A 25,212-nucleotide genomic window follows, 5' to 3' on the forward strand; every position below is an offset into this window, starting at 1 on the left:
CTTGTCATGCTGTCAGTCTTTCACATTGCTGTTGGAGGACTTTTTTCACTCCTTTTTCACTCATTTCGATTTCATTGAAATTCTCGAAACAATGACTGGAATTACCATAATACATCTAGAAATGATGATGACATGTTTTTTCTGGGGCTGTTCTGGGCTGTATAATTTACATATAATAATATAATATATATGCTTCTGTATTTTTGTATTTATTATAACTATATTTTTTTAAAACAGTGAGTGAGATTAACCAAGGGATATGTTGATGGAAGTGGACATATGAGCTTTAGAGCCAATTAATGTCAATGTAACCGTAGAGTCTGGCCGGCTCAGAGTTGCGTTGAAATCCTCATCTTATGAAGTAACCTGCTGCACCACAAAACTGTTATATTTGTAAACAGTAAATAAAAAACTTGAAAATGAAAAGATGATCTTTTACATAACAACTGTAAGTGATCAAACACGTCAAACAAACACATAGCTTAATGACATTATAATTTAGCTGTATTTCTATTATTAAAACGGTTTAAAGTGTGAAAATGTTTTTCTTTGATCATTGAGACTCATATTTACATTTAATCTTTTAGCAGACGCTTTTATCCAAAGTAGCTTACAAATGAGGTAAACTATAGTAGCAATTGGAACAACATAAGGACAACAAAAACGTAAGTGCAGTTTTTAAAGGATAGAAAGAGAAGAAATGGAATAGAAGACAGAGCTGATCAGTCAGGTGCTACCGATTTTTAAAGATGGCTACAGAACCTGCTTTTCAAATGTGGAACCGGTTTCTAGCCGTTCTGGTCCGGATCGCAATTATATGAAAAGCAATGTTTCCGAATGACAGTACCTAGGGATGTCATGTATTTTGAAAAGAGCAACGGTCCAAGCACTGAGCCTTGAGGCACCCCTGTATTGAGATGTTGGGATTTAGAGACCTCACCTCTCCAGGATAGTCTAAATGACCTACCTAAGAGGTGAGACTTGAGTCATGTTCATTTGTTATGTGATGGACATGCAGTACATGTGAAAAGCTTCAGGAACGTTTAATTCATGTGATGCCATTGAGGCTTTAGTATTTATAGTTCAAGCCTTTGGACCGTCAATGGCAGCTGTAAATACTTCTTACTTTCTACTCATCCTGATCACAGAGGTCACAGTTCAATACCAGCAGACAGACTCAACAGACTTCAGTACACATGATTCTGTCTTCACACAGCACACTCAACAACAACAACAACACTTTACACTGTGATATTAACTCTGATGTTTCTCCTTAAACTGGAGAAATAAAAAAAGAACCAAATGAGAGCATAATAGTTACGTTTGCTGCACCTAGCCAGCGTACGTCTTTAAGACATCTGCTAAAGATCTGAAAACATCTGCTGCGTAAATTAATCTGCTAAAGATCTTAGAAAGAGAAGTTTCACATTGTTGACACATTGTTGACAACTCTAATGACAGACACATTTGTCAGATTTCTGACTGCTTTCTCTGGAGAAAGATCTGAGATGAAGGGCACAAACGTTTTAAATTTTTCCATTGATGCCTAAATAATTGAGATGTTTCAGTCCCCAGAAATGTTGTATGGCACTTGGTGTAGACTGAGGACAGCGGGTCAGAGGGTGTGTTGTGGGCACTGAAGCGGTGACTGCCATCGAGACTGACAGATGCTTGAATGGAAAAGCCTGTAATTGGATGAGGTGGGTGGATCCACGGGGTAAAGCGGGATTATGTCTGAGCATCAGATAATCAGATTATTCCCAAAACAGAGCTTGCTTTTTTAACAACCTCAACGTAATCTGTTACACAATGTCACGCCTCGACTCCTGGACTACTAGACCTTCAACAGACTAACTCTATTCTGCTTTGTGAGACTCGAAAAATTTCCCTTAGATTTTTTTAGATCTCAGTATTGACCTCTCAAGTACTGGACCATCATGGCTTCTCCGGCTTCTGAAGGATGTGTCCGTGAAAAAGGACTGAGAAGCTGCTCATCTTGTGTTGTGTGAAGATAGATGGGGTTGGATGTACGGCTTCAGTTCAACATGTCTTTCAAATGTGCACTCTTCACCATATTCCTTTTTATTCTGCCTGTCATAGGCATTCAAGGTAAGAAATACATCTTCACTGGTATATTTTGACGTGGACATTCGTCATCCTGGTTCCTTTAATACGCCAAATTAGATTTAGTTGTTCTATATTTTCCGTATGATGTTTTTCTGAAAAGATGCAGTTTGTACTTTGCTTAAGAAGACCTGAGATTTCAACCACAACAATAAATATAATTAATTTTCATAAACAGGCAATGTTGCAGCTGAATTTGACAGTCAGTGTGCTTTTATTTTGTATAGAGAAGTTTAGCTTTAACATTTTGTGTAACTTGTGACTTAGTTAACATTGTGGTTAAATTACTAATATTGTGATCCACAGAAAAAAATCTGAATTATTTGGAGCAACACACTATTGTTTATCGATAATCTAACACTCTGAAATATTAAAATACACAACGCTTTAGTTTTGATTTCATGGGGACTTTACTTTACTATGACTTTAGAAATCATGCAATGTATAACAACAGCATGTTCTTCAAAGATTAACATTGACAAAAATAAGTTTGCATTAACTGTAAACAATCTGTAATTTACAGAATTTCACTGTTATTTCTTTAAAGATCGTTCACGTTTAATGTAAAACGTTTTTTACAATATTTTAACAGATTCTTCACACATTTTGGATTTGATTTGATTATTTTTAGTTTTTTGTACATTTTTCATGTAAAATTATTTCCTTATTTTCATTAGACAAACTTAACCCAACTAACCTGCCGAGTCCACTGAAGCAGAATTCAGGGATGAGGACTTTATTTGAAATGGAACAACGTCGAATCAAACGGTCAGAGTTCTTCCACTCTGAGGTGAAAGTTTGTCCTCAGGAATCAGTGAGAGATGTCATAGCAAGTCACCAAGCATACTACACACTAAGAGGTAAACAAACACCTGACACAAAAATGCTATATCCTGCTTTTATTAGAGATTGATTAAAGGAACAATACAGAGTTTTTAAGAGGATCTATTGACAGAAATGCAATATAATATCCAAAACTATTATCCAAAACGTTATGCTTCTCATACCTTAGAATCAGTGTTGGGTGGAACTAGTAACTAAGTAATTAGTTACTGTAATTTAATTACTTTTCCTGTGAAAAAGTAAAGTAAGGGATTACTCTGTGTAACATGTGTGTGCAATAGATTGACATTAAAATTAAAAAGGTTTAACTTCAAAATCTGTGCTTTAATGTATAATTCTCACATTTGTAATACTTTGGTGTATACTTTATGTGGTTTTATATAACTTTTTGAATGAATTAAATAAGTTGTTTCATGTCCATCCTTGAGTCACTCAAGGTTGATGTAGGATAAAGAAAGTAATAAGTAATAAATAACTAAATAATTTTTGGAGGGGGTAATTTGTACAATATGTAATTAACTAGTAATTCATTACTTTTTCAGAGTAACTTATCCAACACTGCTTAGAATAAGCTGTTTATATCTACATACGGAGTTGCCCTACGTACATTGAATTCGCCGCCATGTTTTGTACAGCAGCAAACAACTCAACAACGCGCGTTTCCTCTCCCCTGCGGTATAGTGGGGAAACGGATCGCGGATGATCTGTGATCCGTACCGATCGTACTCTACGGTTCGGAACGCAAGTGACCCGCGGATTAAATGTAAATTTATTCATCATTGAGTAAGAGAGTAAAATGCGCTCTCTCTACAGTATTAGCGCCAACACGCTCTCGCTCTCTCTCTAGTATCTGGACGAGTTTAATATTAAAGCGGTTCCAAATAAATAATCATGCTCAAAACTGCTCCGTCACACAGATAATATTACAACAACAACATATCTTGGTATGTTAGTATGTTATTCACATACTTATCTGAATCAACGCAACCTCATCGGGGGGATTTTAAGACGATCTTTCTCTCCAACGATTTTCTGCTGGAAAGTATCTCCATAGATTTCTCTGCTAAAAGCCTTAGTACCGCCTTAATGCGTCTCTGCTGGTACTGTAAGTCTTTATAATATTAATGCAGGTCCTAGCTCCTGCCTGACTTTTAAATTCTTTTTATACTTAAAATCCACAGACCCTTTATTTTCTTGTAATAAATAAGACACTATCTTTCTAATGCCTGCATGATCTCTTCCCTGCGTCAACATGAGAACGACATTTTTTTGTACTGTGGTGGCCACCGTCGTGTTTGGATCGAGCGACTTGTTGCAAATCTATAATACAACGCTACTGGCCGCTGTGAATCAAAAACTCTGCCTTTAACACAAACATTTCTGCCTGTGATTCTTCATGTTGATGTTTCTGGACATCAGCAAATATAAAATATTCTAGATTGATTTCATATACAGAACACCTCATTCAGAACTGAAAGAATATCATCGCCGTCCTTACAAAACCTTGTATGTCCAAATTTGCTTAAGAAATGGAAATAACACTGTACTTTTTAATGATTAAATACTGTGCTGTCAAAGTGACAAGCACTTTTTATTGACAAGCTTTCCTGTAGCTCAGTGGTAAGAGGTTGTGGGTTCGATCCCAGGGGATTGCAAATACCTATGTAAAATGTATAGGATAAAGAAATGTAAGTCGCTTTGGATAAAAGCGTATGCCAAATGCCTAAATGTAAATGTATTGGTTAAATATTTGCAAAACCCAGTGACAAACATAAAGGCTGATTAAAAACAATAATGTATGACAAAATTTAAATCACAAAATATGGAGATACAAGGAAATACAGTCATATATTTTACAACAAAGTAAATCCAGTGAAATTTATCACATTTGTTCCTCACCTTTGTCAGTTTGCCAGGAGGCCGTGTGGGAGGCTTTCCGGATCTTTCTGGACAGAATTCCCAGCAGTTCTGAGTATCAGAAATGGGTTCACACGTGCCAGCACGAGTCCTTGTGTATCTCTGATCTGGCCGTAAACTTCAGCAATTCTCAGGAACACATCGACATGGTTTACAAGGTAAACAAACGTATATGATAAGGATTTTAAAGTTGGAATTTAAGTTGTTTTGGACCTAATAGGAGTTTGCATGTTCTTCCCGTGCCTCGGGGGTTTCCTCCGGGTACTCCGGTTTCCTCCCCTGGTCCAAAGACATGCATGGTAGGTTGATTGGCATCTCTGGAAAAAATTGTCCGTAGGGTGTGAGTGCGTGAGTGAATGAGTGAGTGTGTGTGCCCTGCGATGGGTTGGCACTCCATCCAGGGTGTATCCTGCCTTGATGCCCGATGACTCCTGAGATAGGCACAGGCTCCCCGTGACCCGAGGTATTTCGGATAAGCGGTAGAAAATGGAATGGAATGGACCTAATAGTTCATAATTGATCAAAGTCAGCGTGCAGAAATGTCAATGTGTTATTAAGGACTTGATGACTAAAGTATAGTTTGAGTTCTGTTTTGTAATATATTTATTTTTTGCTTTACAGAGGGTGAATCTGAATAATGAACAAGTAAAAGAACAGTAAGATGCAATCACTTATTCTTTTTCTGTTTGACTATTTTATTTTCATGCATATAAAAAATGATAAACTTAAAATGTTTAATGATACATGTTGTTTTAATTAATTTATAGAACAGTAACCAAAAGAACAGGAACAGATGAAGCAAAAAGAACAGAAGGTATACAGATTTGTTTTGTTTTTTGCTCAAAGGAACAGTTCACCCAAAAATGAAAATTCTCTCATTGTTTACTCACTAATCACTTCTGGGTCACCATTGACTACCAATCTTTTTTCCCTACTATGGAAGTCAGTAGTGTCCCAGAACTGATACAAACATTCCTTTAAAGATCGTCTTTTGTGTGTTCATCAGAACAAAGAAATGTATACAGGTTTGATACGACTAGGGGGAGTAAATCAAGACATAAATTTCATTTTTGGGTGGAGTATCTCTTTAAGTGTTAGCCTTTCAGGTAAACTGATGTGAATCTTTATTGTTCAGGTCCAGTGAAAGACCAGACTGAACCAGAAGTAGATGAATCTGCACCCACAGCTGATTCTACTGCTGAACGTATTAAATCTATCACTGAACCAAGTGAATCCATCACTGAACGTATTGAATCTATCACTGAACGTATTGAATCTATCACTGAACCAACTGAATCCATTACTGAACGCATTGAATCTATCACTGAACCAATTGAATCTATCACTGAACCAACTGAATCCATCACTGAACATATTGAATCTATCACTGAACCAACTGAATCCATCACTGAACATATTGAATCTATCACTGAACCAACTGAATCTATCACTGAACGTATTGAATCTATCACTGAACCAACTGAATCTATCACTGAACGTATTGAATCTATCACTGAACGTATTGAATCTATCACTGAACCAACTGAATCTATCACTGAACGTATTGAATCTATCACTGAACGTTTTGAATCTATCACTGAACCAACTGAATCTATCACTGAACGTATTGAATCTATCACTGAACGTATTGAATCTATCACTGAACCAACTGAATCCATCACTGAACGTATTGAATCTATCATTGAAACAACTGAATCTATCACTGAACGTATTAAATCTATCACTGAACCAACTGAATCCATCACTGAACGTATAGAATCTATTACTGAACGTATTGAATCTATCACTGAACCAACTGAATTCATCACTGAACGTATTGAATCTATCACTGAACCAACTGAATTCATCACTGAACGTATTGAATCTATCACTGAACCAACTGAATCCATCACTGAACGTATTGAATCTATCACTGAACCAACTGAATCCATCACTGAACGTATTGAATCTATCACTGAACCAGCTGAATTCATCACTGAACGTATTGAATCTATCACTGAACCAACTGAATCCATCACTGAACGTATTGAATCCATCACTGAACGTATTGAATCTATCACTGAACCAACTGAATCCATCACTGAACGTATTGAATCCATCACTGAACGTATTGAATCCATCACTGAAAGTATTGAATCTATCACTGAACCAACTGAATCCATCACTGAACGTATTGAATCCATCACTGAAAGTATTGAATCTATCACTGAACCAACTGAATCCATCACTGAACGTATTGAATCCATCACTGAACGTATTGAATCCATCACTGAACGTATAGAATCAATCACTGAACAAACTAAATCCACCAGTGACCCTATTGAATCTATCACTGAACCAACTGAATCCATCAGTGAACATATTGAATCTATCACTGAATCTTCTGATACTTCTATTGAATCTACTGAAACTTCTGAACCTCCCAAATCTACCGAATCAAATGAATCTATTGAATCTACGGAATCTACTTCTGTGGACACTCCTGCAGACAGCTATTCTGCATCACAGGTACAGTGTGTTTGGACCAGGATTTACACCGATACAGATAGCAATAGCCAATGGGAATAATCTAATTGGTTTATCAAATGGTGGTGTTCAGAATAATTACAGTGTAATATGGCAACCCAGTTCAATATTTGACTAGAACAAGTTACATTCCTATACAGATACAAAACCATTTATATATTCCATGATATAAAGGCTCATATTTTCAATGGTTGTTGATTATGTTCTACTTTAAAAGATGTACATGTTATGAAGATAGAATCTAATATAAAGTTAATAGAAGAATAGAAACCTAACAAACAGTCTTATAGGTTATAGCAGAATTGTAAAACTACCTACATTTTGTTGAATGGTTCCTCTGTTGCTTGTACAGGAGTCAGAGCTTCCAAATGTAGTTCCCGAGCAGCCGGTTCATCAGGTCATAGAGTTCAGCATCACACTGATGGATTCTGGGTACCAAGAGATACTGAAAGACACAGATTCACCTCAGTATCACGATCTGTCACGACATCTCCAGGAACAGGTACTTAACCATGAGTTGTATTTAACCATGAGCAGTTCACAGTCAAGAAGGGAACAAAGATGTTCATATATTATTTGTAAGGCTGCACACTTCTCTGTGTTTTGCAGATGCAACATGCTTTTGAAGGCATACCTGGATATATTGATGTACAGGTGTTAAAGATTAGGTATGTCTATTCAATCTATTAACTGAGGTTCTAGTCTTCAAGCCCTGTTTTCTTTTGTACTGTTCCTATCTGTAAAATGGCAAAACACATTTACTCTTTATGCATCAAATTAACTCTACTTTGATTGTTTCTTTTGTTTTCTTTTTTGCATTCAAGTGAGACTGAAGCTTTTGAGAGGTAATTAAGTGACGTTTACCGCACTGTATAGAGTCCCCACATTTATTTGAAGTTTCATTTGGTTCAAGGAAAAGTATATACTGTAGTGTAGTCTAGATCAGTGGTTCTTGATTTTGGTCTTGAGAACTCATATCCCCGCATGGACTGTTTTACTTATGTAACAGTTCTGTCTATCCATCCATTCATTGTTTCTATCTCCTCAGGGTTGGAAGAATATCAGTGGCATATACAGTGGTTTTTGAGGCGGTCGCAGCAAACATTGCTGAGGAAAGATCAGACACAGTTGTTTCATTTGCAGGACAGAGCGTGAAGGATATGATAGTTAAAACTCTCAGGGAAAAGGCATCTCTTCTTGATCTGAACTCGCTTACATTTGACACAGGTAAATGGATACGTTGGGAAGAAAACACGATTCCAAAAGAAGTCTTGTTTGGTTAGCATGTTGAACTTCATTACATGGTCTTTGTCTTTTGTGTACATTGTTTCTCATCAGCCAAGAAACCTTCCACAACATTGATGTCTGTCACCAAGGTTTCTGAAGACATCATAACTGAGGTGACTTTGCTAATACATATCATAGCACTAGCATATTTCATTCTTATGAAGTTAACCAACAAAATAAACATACACCTGTTATTTTGCAGTCCTCCAATCAAGATTCACACAAAGACCTTAGTTCTCCAACACATGGAACCAAAGTTTCTTTTTCATTGTATCGTGATGATAATGCTTTGGATTCAACAATGGCTTCAACTTTTGCCCCAACCATAGCAATGAAACCAACAATGGAGCCTGAGATTAAAGCGGTCATTATACACACGCTTGAAACTGTTCAAGGTGAAATAAGCGAACTCATAACCGAATATCTTCCGGCCCCACCTGTAAAGGGAGCTCCTAGTGAGGGAGACACCAAAACAATTCTCACTACAGATGGAGACAACAATCTGACTCCATCAGCTTCTGATAATCTCTCACTAGCTCCAAGTGATGAACTGGTTGGAACAACACTGAACCCTTCACCAGATAGTGACTTTAATATAAAGACCATACCAGATGACGTTATATTTAAACCAGTAACCACCACCCACATTTTGTTCACCACTGCAACGATGGTTACTCTAAAGACTGAGGAACCCAAGTTACCTGTCACCACTGACTCCAGCATCACCCTACAACCGTCAACTGAGCCAAATGATTTCTTACCCCATGTGACAGATTCTAATGAAATTCCGGAAGTGCCACAACCAAAAAATCCTGGAATGGCAGGGAACTCTGAAGTGGCGATGACTGAACCAGAAGATGAGATTACGTCTGAAGTTGATAAATTCACAGTTAAGCCTGTAGAGGTAACTGAACCGGCAGAGAGTATTGTGAATTCTAATGATCGGGTTTTAGGACCTGCAGAAGTGACTGTAGCAACAGAGTTTCTAGTTGAGTATAACACATTACAACCAGTTTTGGTGGAACCAAAGGAAGATAAGACTGTAAAATCAAGCAAGCAGAATGTAGAGGAACAAAAGAAGGAGGTTGTTGTCAAAGAACCAGACAACAAGGAAAATATGCAACACAAAACCAAGGAAGAGGTTGAAGATGCTGTTGAGGTAACTGATCCCAAGGGTGCAACTGAAGTACAGCAAATTGAAGTACCGCATATTGAAGTACCTCATTTAATAGAACCTAAAGAAGTGGATGGAGATGTTGTGGAACTTCAAAGAGATGCTCATGGATCAGAACTGGAAAAGATCAACACTGAAGAGACTGATTTGGGGATGGCAACTGAAGTACCCAAATCTACTGAACATCCTGTAGAGAGGATCAAGATTGAACCACCAATAATTTCTGTGACAGACACCTACCCTGGAGGACAACCGGAGTTGGACATCAGTAAGCCTGAACCAGAGTTTATAGAGGAAGCTCCAGAGATACCATTCATTGTTCCAGAGGGCAAGACTGTAGAACCAGAGGTTCCTGTGGCCGATGTTCAATCTACCATATCAACTGCAGCAGACTCGCTACCTGAAATGATCACTGGACCAGATTCAAAGGAAGATAAAGACTTTCTAAGTGAGGAGCAAGAGATCTCACATACAGGTGAGGGTTTGATTCACAAGCACAATACTAAAACACACACAAAAAGCCACATACATAAATAAAAACACACACAATCTGGAAAATACGTGATACAGTTAGAATACAGTGATAGATATATGTAGTTCCAAACCACTGATCTGTACTGTAAAACAATCAAATTCTTATGAAAATACAGCAGAGTTGAGAAGGATTGAAGGTGCATGGTTCAAATTAAAGTTACCTTGAAAGCAGAACAGGACAGTCAAGTATGACAGTGAATGCAATGTAACTGTATGTCACTATTGGTTTTCCAGACACTGAAACAGACAAAGTCCCTGTAGAACATACTGAAGACACTGTATCACAGCCAGCGGAGACACTTGTGGCCCTTCCATCCTTGACAACTTTAACTGAAGACCCTGGACTTCTTGAAGCAGTTTTTACGGATGAATCCGTGCTCGCTTCAACACCAGTCAAAGAGGAATATGATTCTCCAACTGAAAAAACACAATCTCCCATTGCCCAGGCCACTGTACCTGCAGTGCTGGACAATGTGCACATTGTGGAAACGGAGGAACCTATTCATTTGAAAGACTTGGATGTAGTAAGTACAGAGACCATTGACTGGTTGAGTTATGACGTTAGATATTCTTTTCCAGATGAAGAACGTCCCTTGATTACAACAAGGGCACCATCACTCAAGTACATGACAACTCCCTCAATGACCACCGCTAGCAACAGCAAAGAGCTTGTTGTGTTTTTTAGCTTGCGTGTCACTAACATGATGTTCTCTGAAGATCTTTTTAACAAGAGCTCTTCGGAATACAGATCACTGGAAAACCGATTTATTGAACTGGTGAGTCAGCTGTTGGCTTCTTGATACTGTTTCCAAAACAAGGTTTCCCAAGGTGTACATGAATAACATAAGCTTTTGTGTTCTCTGTGACAGCTGCTCCCATATCTACAGTCTAACCTTACAGGCTTTAAGCAGTTTGAGATCCTGAATTTCAGAAATGGAAGCGTGGTGGTCAACAGCAAGGTGAAATTCGGCAAGTCCGTGCCGTATAACGTCACTCAGGCTGTCCAGTGCGTCCTGGAGGAATTCTGTGATGCTGCAGCTCGAGGCTTGGACATAAAGATCGACAGTCATTCTTTAGATATAGAACCAGGTGAGAGACCGGGCACATCAGACCACGTCTGTTCCCTTCAAGCCAGAATGGGTACAAATGAGATTCATTTTGTTCTTTCATTGCAGCGGATGAAGCGGATCCCTGCAAGTTTCTCGCCTGCAACGAGTTTTCCAAATGCACTGTGAACCCCTGGACAAAGGAAGCGCAATGTTTGTGTGATCCAGGCTATGTGACGCTGGACGGATCGCCATGCCAGAGCCTCTGTGTTGTCCAGACGGATTTCTGTCTCAATGGAGGAGAGTGTGAGATTGTTCCAGGGCATGGTGCTGCTTGCAGGTACCTTAGCAAACAACTCAAGATAGCTGTGAACAGTTTTAACACACTTTACTCTGAACAACACGTTCAATTCAAACACGGTGTTAAAGAAATCTTCTTGTTTAGACATCAATCTGTTAGTTACATCGAGTTTCTGAGCATTACTCGGCTGTTAATATCTAGTGAGCTGCTTTTATGATCCCTCAAGTAATATTATAGGGGCTTATTTATGCTTTAACAGGTCAGTAGAGAGCTGACAGGAAAGCATTGGGCGGAGATAGGGGAGCGAGATTGGGAAAGGACTCTCAAGATGGGAATCGAATCGGGTCGCCATGAATGTACTGCTGCCAACACGATACCTAATTCTCAGCCAAATTTGAAGGCATTTAAAGTATTATCGGATGTATCATTTGTGAGGAATCCCAGAATGCATTGCGGCAAACTCAATAGAAAATGTGAAGTGAATAATTGCTTAAAGCTAATGAATTGAAATTGTGGCGTAGTGGGATGGTTTTACATTTGACAGAAAATGAATGGCTGTGCAACCTGCGGTGCAAAAGCAAACTATCTTCTCTCAATTTTTCCGTAAAAACACCCAGCTAAGTGAGGTGTGACCTAAGCTTGAATGCTAACACCGCTGCACAAATCTATTCATTTACAAGTCTCCATGACGTTCCGAGAGATACTGCGGAGGATTTGTTTCACTCCACTGTTTTTCTTTGTACTTTTGGGTACATCAATAATAGTTTAGACATTTGTAAAAGTGTACTGGGTGATACTGTGCAGAAAGAGTGCAGAATAAATACCTCTACCTGTATATGTTCTAACTGTGTCTCTCGACCCTTTTAGATGTCCCGTAGGTAAATTCTGGCACTTTCTCGGGGAGAGATGTGCAGAGGTGGTCTCCGTGCCTCTAGACCCTTTTCTTTCTCTAGTGTTCCTCGTGGGGGCTCTGGCCTTTCAATATGCCATCATTACTCTCTTGTTATCTTTGTGCAGGATATGTGTACGGACCAGAAAGACACTAACTCTAGTGTAAGCGGATCTTTCTTCGTCCGAGTGTTTGAAATCTTTTCGCTTAGATAATTTGTTGTGTTGTGTAAGATAAGAGTACGTACACGTAAATGTTACATTTGATGTCTCTCAATTCGACGAGGTATTCACATTTTAGCAACTTATACAGGAATAACATTTCTATTTGAATATATACAGTGATAGCAGGAGCAAGTCTGGATTTCTGATTCAGGACAAACAATGCATAAATCATACTGTACAACAGCACTGTACCTGGGACAATCTTGTATTGGCATGATGTACTGGTGATAATTAGGGGTTTAAAAAGCATGTAAATTTTTTTATCGACATGTGTACAATTTTTGAGATAGTTCACTTGAAAACACACATGTATTCATTATTTGATGACTTTTTGATCTTTTTCATAACACAATTTTTTTCACAAAAGTATCATTAAATACTTGTGACTCACTTTAAAGGAATCTAACAGGGTTTGATGAGAAACAAAATAATATGTTTTAATTTTAGTCACAAGACACATGAGAAGCAATAAGAGTTGATGTTGCTTTATCTTCATGTCGATGTTCTTGATTTTCTCTGCATTTTTTTCTACTGTTTATGCTTCACGTCATGTCTGTTGGATTCACACAGTATACTTCTTCTCTTATATCTCTTTCCTCTGTTATCCTGTGCCTTTTGTCTCTTGAGGAGAATTTTTTTTCTTGGAGAGGATGAAGGATGTCCTCTATCCCAGCCCGTCAAAAAATGCCCATTTCCTAGAAGTAGAATTATTGAGCGAGTAATCCTTTTAGCAGTATTTCATTCACTGACATAGGTCTTGTGTCAAAGACTGGGCTGAACCGCAGGCATCACACATTCACATCCTGATGCAGCTGTAGGCAAATACCCATTACATCATTTTCCTTTCCACAGCATTCTGAAGTTAATTCAGTTTTACTTATGTAAATCTATGTTTGTTCCCATAAACCTAAATCTTTTAAGTAATCAAATACATTCTTGCAGTAGGATTAAAAGTGCATGTCGTTAACATGATGCAAATACTAAACGTACATATGTTGGAATAAAAACAATCTTACATCGTAAGTGGAACATTTAAAACATTCAGAAATGTTTTTACAATGGAAATTTTAGCGAAACTTTCTTAAAACCTATTTTGTTAGCTGGGTTACAAAGTTTTATTTTAAATAAAATTAATTGCGTGAAAATCTTCATAATAAGGATCTTTAACTGTCTGTGACATCATAGTCTAACATTTGACATTTTGGATGGCTTACGATGTTTTAACAACATCTGGATATCGGATTACATCATAATGGATTTCAGAAACCCCTGTGATGTCTTTTACAGTACACTGTTTATTACAAGATTTAATTGACAGGTTCTTTTTTAAATACGATCAAAAACTGTAAAATTACAGCAAAAGACATGAACAACAGGGAAAAGGATTTACTATAGATCATTATATCCTGTAATTTTACAGGAAAACCTATTATTTTATAGTGTATTTCTGTCACTGCAGCTGATAAAAATTCCTGTTTTTTTACAGAGGTTAGATAATAAGGTCATAAGACTCTTTGCACATCTGATGAGTTCGAAAAAAAATCAGAATATCAGTTTAAGAGGAACTTTGTAGATATATTTAATATTTAACATTTACACTAAAAGCAATTTAATTTACTTTCAAAATTTACCAGATTTTCTGACCATATCCCATTAAAAGTTATTCAAGTGCAGTTTTGTGAATACACGACTAGCAATGTCCAGGTCTGACCAATAACTAAATGTCTCCCCTTAAAAAAGGTATGAAAGAAAGTAAACATATCTGCTCTTTCAGATGTTTGACAGTCCGGGCATCGGTCATCTTACTGAAATGCCTTATTACTGTTTTTGCCTTGCAAGCATTTTTAAGAAATGTCAATCATAAATCTTGTTTTTGCTCAAGTATTGTAATGCAGTTGAAGCATTTGTTACAAAAAGGTTTTTGCCCCATAACAGGACTCGAGGAACAAAATAACCCTGTTTACTTTCCTACTTTAATTTATCATTTTAAGTAATATTTTTACAGTCATACTTCAGACCTCATGTAGTCTTTCTGATATGTGACATGTTTTTATTCTGCAGCTGATCTTGATGTTTGTCTTTATTGTTTGACATCCGGCCTTCACTCAGTTCATATGTTTTGTCTTTTGTTTTCTAGAGAGCGAGAGCAGACCACCATACCAGGCCTGACAAGTTAATCTCAGACGATTTCTACATTTATCACTTTTATCAGGTAGGATCAGATCTTACGTTATCTTTGTGTCTTTGCAGTAGTTATAGAATTTAAACTCCAAACAATGAGTCCACCTCTCAATATCGCCGACATTAATGCAAAACAACTTCTTTCTTTTAGAGATGGGAACTGTGATGCTTGTCCAGCCATGAAAGAGGTTTAGATGTACAGTACATCCCATAATCCTGCAAACCATGACGACTTCAGAACAAGAGGCCAAATGTCTAGAAGAGATAATGAATTCTACATACTGTTTACTGGATGTTTGACGTGTCATTCTCATGGAAACATTCAGAAACTCTCTGATATTTCAGATTGAAACTGCAGAAATGAGATGATTCTTCCGTCCTGTGATGAAGAATGCACTCATAATATCTTTAACTTTAATAACCTGTTCTTTAGTCGGGGGGATAATTGTGATGTGGTGTATGAATAGAATTGATCAAATATCTTGAATGCATATTGAAGACATTTTGTATCTTTTCAGCGTGATCGTAGTGAAAACAAACCTTTACAAACACATTCATGTTATGAGACGTCGGATCATTAGGAAAAATGAACTAAATTAGTATCTGGTTAGTTAAATCAAGATTTAGTTGGAATATCTAATGCTGATAAATGAGTCATTTGTAAACTGTTAACAAAATATATATTACTTTGAAAAAATACATTTTTATAAAACGTTGATTCGCAGTCAGACTAAGATGATTCTTGAAATAATGAACAGTATTAGTATTATTAAGGAAGTGAATCCCTGATCAGTTTAGATTTATTTAGAAAATGCTTTTGACTGGAAGTGACACCGGATATAAAATCTCTGGGTATTTTTGTGTGTGTGTGTATAATCTCATGTAAAAACTCATGGCGTCACATGACACGTTTTGTTTTCATTTCACCACATTTCTCATGTGTAATTGATCATATAAACTATACAAATGTGTTTAATTGTAAATATATCAACAACTGTTGAAAAGAAAACACAACTTTATTGACGTCATGCTAACAACCTTGTTTATCTCCGTACACACCCGATAGAAATGTATATATTGCTCTTCTAAACATTTAGTCCAACTCAAACTTGATGTATTTTATTGCACAATTTGCCGAAGCCACACGATTCATCCATCATTTTGTGTCTTGATTATAGCGTTACAATGTTTAAATAATCACAATATCATGAGAACGATGTTATTAAAGTCATTATTTTTATTAAACGTTTTTCATTCAAAAGTCATAATTTAGTCCTCATTACTTACCAGAGTCATCGCATTTGTGACTGTATTATTTTTTGGAAAGACTTTCAAGCAGTTAAACTCACTGTGAATAGTGTAAAGTGCTGACTCGTATCAGTATTTACATCTGCATGTTATGAAAAAACACACACACACTTGTTTTAAACTTCTCCAAAGGAACATTGCCAGTGGATTAATCATATAGCAAAAACATTACAGGAATCATATTACGAGGCAGTTTAAAGGCAATCACACTGTCAAGAACAGTAAATCAACACAACTATTTCATCTAGAAAAAATTAAAATAATGAGCAAACTAGAACAAACAGATAAACTAAAAAAACTACTGTCAGTTAAAACAAAACCCATATAAAACTAAAATGAACTATTGTAGGAGTGATGCTGGTCATGTGAGACGTGACAGTCTGAATAAACTAAAGAGCTGTCATATGTGTGTGTCTATAGACCGCAGCATGAGTGTCTGTGTGTGTTTATTGTTTGTGTGTATGTTCAATGTGTGTGTTTGTTGTTTGTATATTTCAGCAGGTTTTGCAGCATCTGTGTTTATTGTTTATTCCATTTTATTTCTTGTATGTGTTTGTTTGTGTTTTTCAGCAGGGTCTGCAGCATGTGTGTTTATTATATTTTATTTACTGTGTGTGATTTTATTGTGTACGTGTTCATTGTGTATTCTGTTTTATTTTTTGTGTGCGTGTGTGTTTTATTTATTGCGTGTGTGTTTATTCGGTTGAATTTCTTGTGTGTGTTGTTTGTTTATTTCAGCTGGCTCTGCAGCATGGCAGTGGCGTATGTGGGTCGGGCTTGTCTGCTCTCGATGGCGTTTCTGAGGTACTGAATTCCTCCGCAGCGCTCCCAGATCTCCTCATACTGGCGGGGCAGAATCTCAGCGCCGCGCTTCCGTGTCAAACCCGTCTCGTCCAAACTCAACTCACACATCTCCATATCATCTTTACCTGCAAACACAAACGGTGAAGAAACACATGAACAGAGAGACACAGACTTAACTTTGACAGCACATCACAGTCATTCACTAAGTGCAAACTACTGCGATATGACATCATAAACTAATATTGACCAATACCACAAACACTGATTTCAATAGTTGTGTAATAGAGATTGAAGGAGTAAATCAGACCTGCCACCAGCAGAATGGGATGTTTATCCGGGTGAAGCTCCATCTGTCGAGCTATCCAGGGTCCGTCGAAGTGAGCGTACCACCAGCCTTTCTTTGTGTTCTGAGGGTCTTTGAACTGATCTCCGGGTCGGACGAAGGGAATACGGAAGAAGCGCTGCTGTCTGTTCAGCACAATTTCTTGCTGTCGAGGCAAGGCGGCCTGAACCGGGTTCTGTTGTGCTGGAGGACAAAAAACCTTGTATGAACACTGTCTGTAATGCTTATGGTATATATCATTTGTGTGCACGCTTCTACGACACGTTCTTATCACATTTCGTGTGTACCATTATAACCAGACGTGACAAAATAAGATATTAAGTGACAAATCACATCTCATGTCAGGAACATGTTGATTTGAGTCAATTGTGACAGACACACACGCGTTAAAAACGTATCCACGATAAAAAGACATTCAATTAATGGATTATATGTGATCAGTTGTGTTTGGTCATTTATATACAGTATTAAATGTTGATATTCTATAAACTGTTATTATTTTAAATAAATTCATATTTTAAATAAATAAATAATGCGTTGGTGCAGGTTAGTCAGCGAGTTATTGAGGTTTATTTAGTTTAGTTTTAGCCGCTGGGTTATTGTTTTGGTCTTACCTCTGAAGCCTTTGATATCAACTATTCCAACTATTCCAAAATAAAACGGAGGAAAGGTTTTATCCTCATGTGGGACAGAGGAAAGACACTTGTGTCAGCGGTGTGATCTCTTACCGTATTCTGTGACGGCCTTCGGCGCTCGCTGGTCATCCTGAGCATTGCGTTTCTTGTTCTTTGACTTCCATGCGTGATAAACCTTCAGTCTGCGGTGAAACTCCTCACGACACGCAGCCAACAGCTCGATATCTACAGAGAAACAATACAGAAACATGAAAGACATTAGCTCCAGTGTAGATTATACTTAAAGTTCAAACGGAAAATGTGTCCAGAATGTCTACTAGTGTAACACTTAAAGTATAATTAAAAGTAGGGCCGCACAAAAATCGTAACTGTCAATTTTCACCTCGATATTGTAATTGCGATTATTATTTTCAATGTATAGATTTTACATTGAAGCTTTGAAATGTTTTATAACTTTCTGTGAAGTAGCTGCATGCTAAATTCTTTCTGTAAACATCCCAAACTAAATAATGTAAAGTAAATAACCTATAATTACGGGAGTTATGTTATTAGTAAAAAGTGAAAGACACTACTTTGATAGTAGCGGAGAAAAAGTTTCCCTGAAAATGACTTGCGTAACTTGACAAGATAATTTTTTTGAAGATTTATTACTTTTCTTTAAGGGTAGTTATGAATTTGTTTCTATTTACATGCAAAATATTTATTTACTGAAGAAAATTCAGTATTCTGATATTCTTTTGTTAGGAGAGACTAAGAACAGAAGGGTTTAATTCTCACCGCAGGACGTATTGATGGCATCTCTTAACTCGGCATATTTCCACTTGCTGAGTTCATATTTCTTGACATCGGCTGCAGTGTTTGTGGCCGTCACCTGTGGCGCTCTGAATCCAAAACAGCAAAACCAAACGAAAAGAGAAAGAGAAAAGAGAAATATGCCAAAGAATTCATTCAGATGCCGTTTCAGACAATGCTTATAATAAACAATTGTATAAATTCTGATTAAAGCAAAACCATGTTTTAACAATAGTCCAGGTAATTTTAAAAACATATTATTTTTCTGGTATAAAAACAACTTATGACAAATGTTCACGAAATATGATTTTAAGAGTTTATTTGCAAAAACAGATAAAAAATAATAGGATTTTTGAACATTTAGGTTATTTTTTATCTGCCATTTGATCGATATTTCTTGGAATGGACAATATAAAAAACTTGATTTTAGATTTTTCTTAATTTATCTGTTTTTGCAAATATCTCTAAGTGCATATGGAATATCAAAAGGATTATAATATATGAAGAGTTTGGTTCCAAAATGAGATTATTTTTCAAAAATCATGTTTTTTATGATGTTATCATGTTTAAATTGTGTTACTTATAGCTGTATTTGTTTAGTTATTGTGGCTTTAATCAAAATAACCCAACTGCAGTCTGATTGATAATAATTGAAATGCACAATAAAAAACATGATTTTTAGTTTTCTCATTTTGGAAGCAAACTCTTTATATATTTATTATAATAATGTCGTTGATTCTGGTATTTAATTTGAATTTCTCCTGTTGACCAAACCTTTATTGTGTAATGTGAAAAAAGCAGCTTTGGTTTTTGTAATGTAACGTGTCAGAAAACTATGAAAACTAGCTGTAAATATTATGAATTAACTTATGTTGAGTTATTCCATCAAATTAGAACTAGACAAAGTAGAACAACTGACCACAGACTACCAACAATCTCTGTCACTTCCAGAAACAGAATAAAGTGATGAAATAAGAGTGTTTTTTCCCAGGTTTTTGTGAAAAAGGTTATTGTTTTATATAGTAATAAAAACAAACCCCTCCACCCACCGAGCCAGAAGATCAGACATTTCCTGCGCCATTTCTTCCCTAAAGAACATGATGATCAACCACATACATGTTAGTACATCACCAAACATTATTAGTAAACTTCAACAAGAATTTCCTTCAGTTTGGATTAAAAATGGAGGCCTGAATGATTAAGAATGATGAATTGTTGTGTGTCATTATTTGAGACCTTTAGTATTCTTTTAAATAACTATCTGCTGTCGTTCCATTCACACAATGTTAAAGTCCATAACTAGTATAATGAGCTAATCCAATCATTTGTAACTAAACGATATTTGATTTGATTTGATATACTGAGACTGTAACCTACATGGTCAAACTCTTGAGCTTTTGTGGTGGTGCAACACTGTAAAAACACACAGAGTAAAAACATGAATAACTGATGGAGGTGTCCATCACAGCGTTTAAAGGAAATACTGAAAGATTTACAATCCCACCACCAGTAAAGCCAAAGCAATGTTGATGTCGACAGCATCTGTGTCATAATGTCCATTATCATAAACATACAGCTGCGGACAAAATGAAGATTCAAATGTTCTATTTATAGGTATGTGCTTGTTTGACCTGTGAAAGTGTCTAAATGATCCTTCGCAGACGAGGTTATATCTGCTGCTAACAGTCGTTCATTCTCTGTGGTAATTGACAGATGTCACAGATGCCGTTTGTGCAGCTTTGCATGAAAACTAACATGTGCGTGTGCATGTAATGCATGTGATTAATATAGTTTTTATAGTCGTGTAGTGCAGGTTCAGGAAAGGAAACAAGCTGAAGGTTGAGAGTCTCGGCAGGCGTGCTCTGACAGTACCTGCGCGGTCCAGCGTCCACGAGCGTCTCTTCTGGGATCAGCTCCGCCTCACTCTGAGCGATCCGCAGGGCGAGCTCTCTGTCCCGCCGCTCCTGCTCCAGCACCACCTGACGGGCCGTGTCCTGCTCTCTCTCCGCCTCCAGCTGCTGCTCCATCTCCTCCTGATGACATCACACAACACCATCATCACATGAAGAAGACCAGGAAAAACAAATACCTTTTGGGATTTGTGGAGATGAACGTCCTTTCAGGGACAAGAAAGTGTATGAGAGTGAGCGGACCTGCAGTCTCTTTTCTTCTTCCTCACGTTTCTTACGCTCTTCCTCTTCCTGTTTCCTCTTCAGCTCCATCCCTGCTTTCCTGAGTGACGGAAAGACACGCTTACATTCAGCATTTCAATCCAAAGGACTTTTGTGTTATATGTTCTATTGTCATTTGATCCCTCTGATAAAGAATCAAAGTCATTGTTTACGATAAATCGTCATCCCCGAAGTTATGTGGATGAAACTATTGCTATTGGTTCTCAAGTATCATGTGACTGAACTGCTGTCGCCATATTAGATTTTTGCCATAGAGAGCAATTTTATATCTAAAAATTCCTTATGTATGTTTACTCTCAAGTACAGTTTTAAATATCTGAATTTTATGAAAGTGTTTTCAAGTACAAGCTCAAATCCACTTCAGAGGTGGAAAGTACTAGATGAACTTCAATTCTGTACTAAAGATTAAAAACATTTAAAAATGTATTCATGAAATGTAGGGGACTCTAAGTATGACGTGTGCTTTATTATGAAGTGAAATATTTGTAAAATAGTAAAACACTCTCATCAAGTACAGATACTTAAATAAAGTACTTGAGTATAAAGTCCCTTTGAACCGGATGTTGAGATTGTTTTATTAACTGAAGATTATGAGGGCACACAAATTTAAAAAAGAGAATGAACCACATTGATCAACTATTAACATAAACGCTGCAATATTTCATGAAAAATAGAAATTGCATTATTTAATATCACCGAGACTTTAAGTAACATTGACTTCTGAGTGTTTTCAGTAGTTAAGCGCGACTCACAGACGTCTTTCCTCGTCATCTTGTTTGCGTCTCTGTTCCTCCTCCTCACGTCTCTTCTTCTCTTTCTCCATCTCCTCCTGGATGTGTTTCAGACGCTCCATCTCCTCCTCCTCCTGTTTCTTCTTCTGCATAGTGTTGAGCAGCTCCTGAGATCTGGTCACCAGAGCCTGATGTTCATGATCGATGTCCAAACGGCTCATGATGCTCGTCTGAAGACAAACGCATAACTTTTAAATAAAGACGACACAAACCGACTAGATGTGCCGATATCTGCCGATAGCGATTGTGAAGCTGAAATGAATATTTCTTAACCTTCTGAATGTTATTAATTCATATAATGACTAGCAATATTATAACTCAAACTGCTGATGTTTCATAACATTATCTTTATTCATTTTCTGTCCTCTTTTGATTGACAGGATATATCGGCCCTGATCATCACTGATAGCCGATAGTGTGAAAAAGTGCTTTAATCTACCGATACTGATTATTGGTTGATATATCGGTGCATGTCTAAAATAAACATATGACATTCTAACCTCATCTTTGATTTCTAAAATGTGACCCTGGATCACTAAACCAGTCTTAAGTTGAATGAGAACATTTTTAGTCAAAGCCAAAAAAACATTGAATGGGTCAAAATGGTTGATTCCTCTTTTATGCCAAACATAATTAGGATATTAAGTAAAGATCATGTTCCATGAAGACATTTGGAAAATGTCCTACCGTCAATATATCAAAACTTTTATTTTTGTGAGTGGATGAGCTGCCACAGAGCCTCTGATTAACAACATCAAAGGTGATGTATCTCAGCCAGATATCATCCTATCATAACATACATCATTAGAAATCTTGTATATTCAGATTTCAGGTGATGTAAACATCTCAATTTCAAAAAATTGACCCATAAGACTGGTTTTGTCGTCAGGAGTCACAAATGTGGCACATTTATCGTGCATATTGAAGACGTTTTACACACCTTTAGTTTGAGTATGAGCCTGTCAATAGAGGTATCGAGTTCCTTCATGTGTTTGCTCATCTCCTGTTTGCCCTCCTTTAATCCAGACACCACGTCATTCAACTTCTCCATCCTCTTCTTCAGGTTCTGAGCCTTCACCAGACCTTCAATACTAACACACACACACACACGCACGCACACAGTTCAACATCTGTGTTTAAAGAGCTTATATCAATAATGATGTGGCATATTTAAGCTGCATATCATCTTTTTAAGGTGGAACTACTTTCCTAGGCGGATGTGATATTGTGTGTCAGTGGAGATGATGTGTGTTGATATGATACCGTGGTTTGTGTTTTCTCTTGCACAGCCACATGCGGACGGTCTTCTGCATCTGGACACACGCTCGGCTTCGACACAACATCTTATTCTTCACTGAGAGACGACCACACACAAAATAAACTCCATCACTAAAACTGATGTTCTTACATCATAACAAATGTTGCTTTCGTATTTAAACAATATACACTTCCTTCTAATAAAGAGGCTTGACTATTACAGAACAAGGTTATTTAGGTTTAATAAAATAAACATTTTTAAAACGTTTCTGTTCATTGAAATCAAATCAAATTTTGACCTAAAAAATGATTGAAAAAAACTCAAAAATGATAAGAACTAACAAAAACAAAAACTATAATACAAATTAAATGATCTTATTTAGCAACATAAAAATTAAACAAATAAATTATAAAATTACAAAAGCATAAACCTAAATTGCTTAAACTTAATTATTAAATTAAATTCAAATAAAACTAGAAATCTAAAAATAAATTTTATTAAAAATATCAATACAACTAAAATCAAAACTATAATAAATGTAACAGAAATTTTTATGCAAAAAATATATATTAATGCTTTACAATGAAATGATATTTTAAATAATTTTGTGCCTTCATCTTTTGGGGAGACAGAGTGCAAAAAGAAGATAATAATTGTTTAATAATATTTTGTGATTAATTTCTTTTTGCATCAATCAAAGGTAAAAAAAAGCGAATATAAAAGGTTTCACAAGGTCAGCGCCGATATGCATTTAATCATTTATTTAAAAATATGTTTATGTGACTAAACAGTGAATTACATGTATTAGTGAACTGAAAGCATTTTGTTACGTACATTTGATCACCGAGAGCGCACACCACTGAACTTTCTTCCAGCGACTGCAGATGAGCCATTTATTCACACGTTTGACCAGTTCAGCCAGATGATCCGGATCAGACTTCATGATCTGATCAAACTCTGCAAACTGACACAACAGATAACGTTCATCAAATCTTTAGTGTCAACTCGCTCAGACTGATGCACACATTCAGCAGGTTTATCAGTTATCAGAAGAAGAACCTCATTCCTGTATCGCAATCATAACACGATATGAGAAAAAAGATTTGTATCGCAGATGGATGACAGAACCTGACAAACACGTGTTCCGGTCTCATTTCTCCAAATAGGAACAAAAAACATCAGAAATTTTGCATTAGAAATGTCATTAACGAAAAACCTTTCAAAAAGTTTCCGGGTGAAATAAAAGGACCGAGAAGACCTTGTAAGTATTAGTAAACAGAGAGATGTTTCACCTTTCCAGGTCTGAAGAAAACTTTGGTCAAACCAAATTTATAATCCTTTTCGTTCAGGCCGAGAGCTTTGAATAAAGCCTGTAGAGAAACAACACAATGAGACATCTCCTCAGCAAACGCTGTAATGTAACACAACATGAGGAGATTCACCCACCTTACAGAAGAGACGAGGGTCCAGGCGAGTCAGTTTGGAGGGCATGTACTCCTTGTACATGTTGTAGAGCTCATGGAAGGGCGCTCGTGAGGGGAATCCACCCTGCATCAGATCCAACACTGACACCATCCCTGAGGGAAACAAAGATACACACACTACACGTGAAACACACAGAGACTGAGAGAATTCATCCTGCTGACATGATGGTAAAGTGATTGTGTGCTTAAGGGTGCTTTCACATCTGACTCATTTAGAACGGTTGAATCGCACTAGAGTTCATTTTCTCATTTGGGCTGGTGTGAATGCATCTATCTCACTCGAGTGCACACCAAAAGCCGACCAAAAAGCCTAGCGAGAGGAGAGAGCGTGATCCTACCTCGAACAGAACCAAATGCAAAAAGTACTGCACTTTTGGACTAAACCAGCTGCCGTAGTCAGCCGAGTTGCGCATTATGGAATGATGACAAGTGTTTATTGACAGTTAGCACTATTATGGCAGCTCACGGACAAACTTGCAGTTGTGAGGAGGTGCGGAGCCTCGTAGAAATTTGTTGAACAGACTTAGAGTAAAATAGA

General features: G+C 37.0%; 2 protein-coding genes across 6 annotated transcripts in view; one reads left to right on the forward strand and one right to left on the reverse strand.

The window, feature by feature from the left end:
- Window positions 1-2,015: 2,015 nt before the first annotated feature.
- Window positions 2,016-15,305, forward strand: LOC130434492 (interphotoreceptor matrix proteoglycan 1). The gene is made up of 15 exons (XM_056764686.1): window positions 2,016-2,109; window positions 2,802-2,984; window positions 4,876-5,042; window positions 5,506-5,529; window positions 7,784-7,933; window positions 8,041-8,099; window positions 8,480-8,658; window positions 8,770-8,831; window positions 8,921-10,367; window positions 10,661-11,202; window positions 11,296-11,515; window positions 11,602-11,812; window positions 12,641-12,826; window positions 15,024-15,098; window positions 15,219-15,305. Exons 1-14 carry the CDS (start codon window positions 2,016-2,018, stop codon window positions 15,061-15,063), a joined length of 3,564 nt encoding a protein of 1,187 aa, XP_056620664.1. The 3' UTR covers window positions 15,064-15,098; window positions 15,219-15,305.
- Window positions 15,306-16,064: 759 nt separating this feature from the next.
- The window catches only part of myo6a (myosin VIa), a 36,354-nt gene continuing 27,206 nt past the window's right edge, over window positions 16,065-25,212 (reverse strand). Inside the window, exons 21-35 of one of the 5 annotated variants that reach the window (XM_056764374.1) lie at window positions 24,637-24,767; window positions 24,483-24,560; window positions 24,025-24,154; window positions 23,196-23,286; window positions 22,873-23,023; window positions 21,894-22,102; window positions 21,103-21,181; window positions 20,822-20,982; window positions 20,327-20,362; window positions 19,999-20,037; window positions 18,935-19,038; window positions 18,251-18,382; window positions 18,137-18,166; window positions 17,487-17,705; window positions 16,065-17,304 (exon numbers count right to left, since the gene is read on the reverse strand). In XM_056764374.1, the coding sequence (XP_056620352.1) occupies window positions 17,105-17,304; window positions 17,487-17,705; window positions 18,137-18,166; window positions 18,251-18,382; window positions 18,935-19,038; window positions 19,999-20,037; window positions 20,327-20,362; window positions 20,822-20,982; window positions 21,103-21,181; window positions 21,894-22,102; window positions 22,873-23,023; window positions 23,196-23,286; window positions 24,025-24,154; window positions 24,483-24,560; window positions 24,637-24,767 (1,790 nt within the window). In that variant the 3' untranslated portion in view covers window positions 16,065-17,104. The remainder of the gene's footprint in view (window positions 17,305-17,486; window positions 17,706-18,136; window positions 18,167-18,250; window positions 18,383-18,934; window positions 19,039-19,998; window positions 20,038-20,326; window positions 20,363-20,821; window positions 20,983-21,102; window positions 21,182-21,893; window positions 22,103-22,872; window positions 23,024-23,195; window positions 23,287-24,024; window positions 24,155-24,482; window positions 24,561-24,636; window positions 24,768-25,212) is intronic. The other 4 variants (XM_056764376.1, XM_056764375.1, XM_056764377.1 and 1 more) reach the window with 4 other exon arrangements.

The sequence above is a fragment of the Triplophysa dalaica genome, chromosome 13, assembly GCF_015846415.1.
Source record: "Triplophysa dalaica isolate WHDGS20190420 chromosome 13, ASM1584641v1, whole genome shotgun sequence".
NCBI classification, from domain to species: Eukaryota; Metazoa; Chordata; class Actinopteri; order Cypriniformes; family Nemacheilidae; genus Triplophysa; species Triplophysa dalaica.

Bases quoted from the DNA above. Each gene is read 5' to 3' on its own strand.
- LOC130434492 (XM_056764686.1), top strand. From the start codon at position 2,016: ATGGGGTTGGATGTACGGCTTCAGTTCAACATGTCTTTCAAATGTGCA. The intron at 8,832-8,920 runs GTGACTTTGCTA...GTTATTTTGCAG, and splicing joins CTGAAGACATCATAACTGAG to TCCTCCAATCAAGATTCACA. The intron at 11,813-12,640 runs GTACCTTAGCAA...CGACCCTTTTAG, and splicing joins GGGCATGGTGCTGCTTGCAG to ATGTCCCGTAGGTAAATTCT.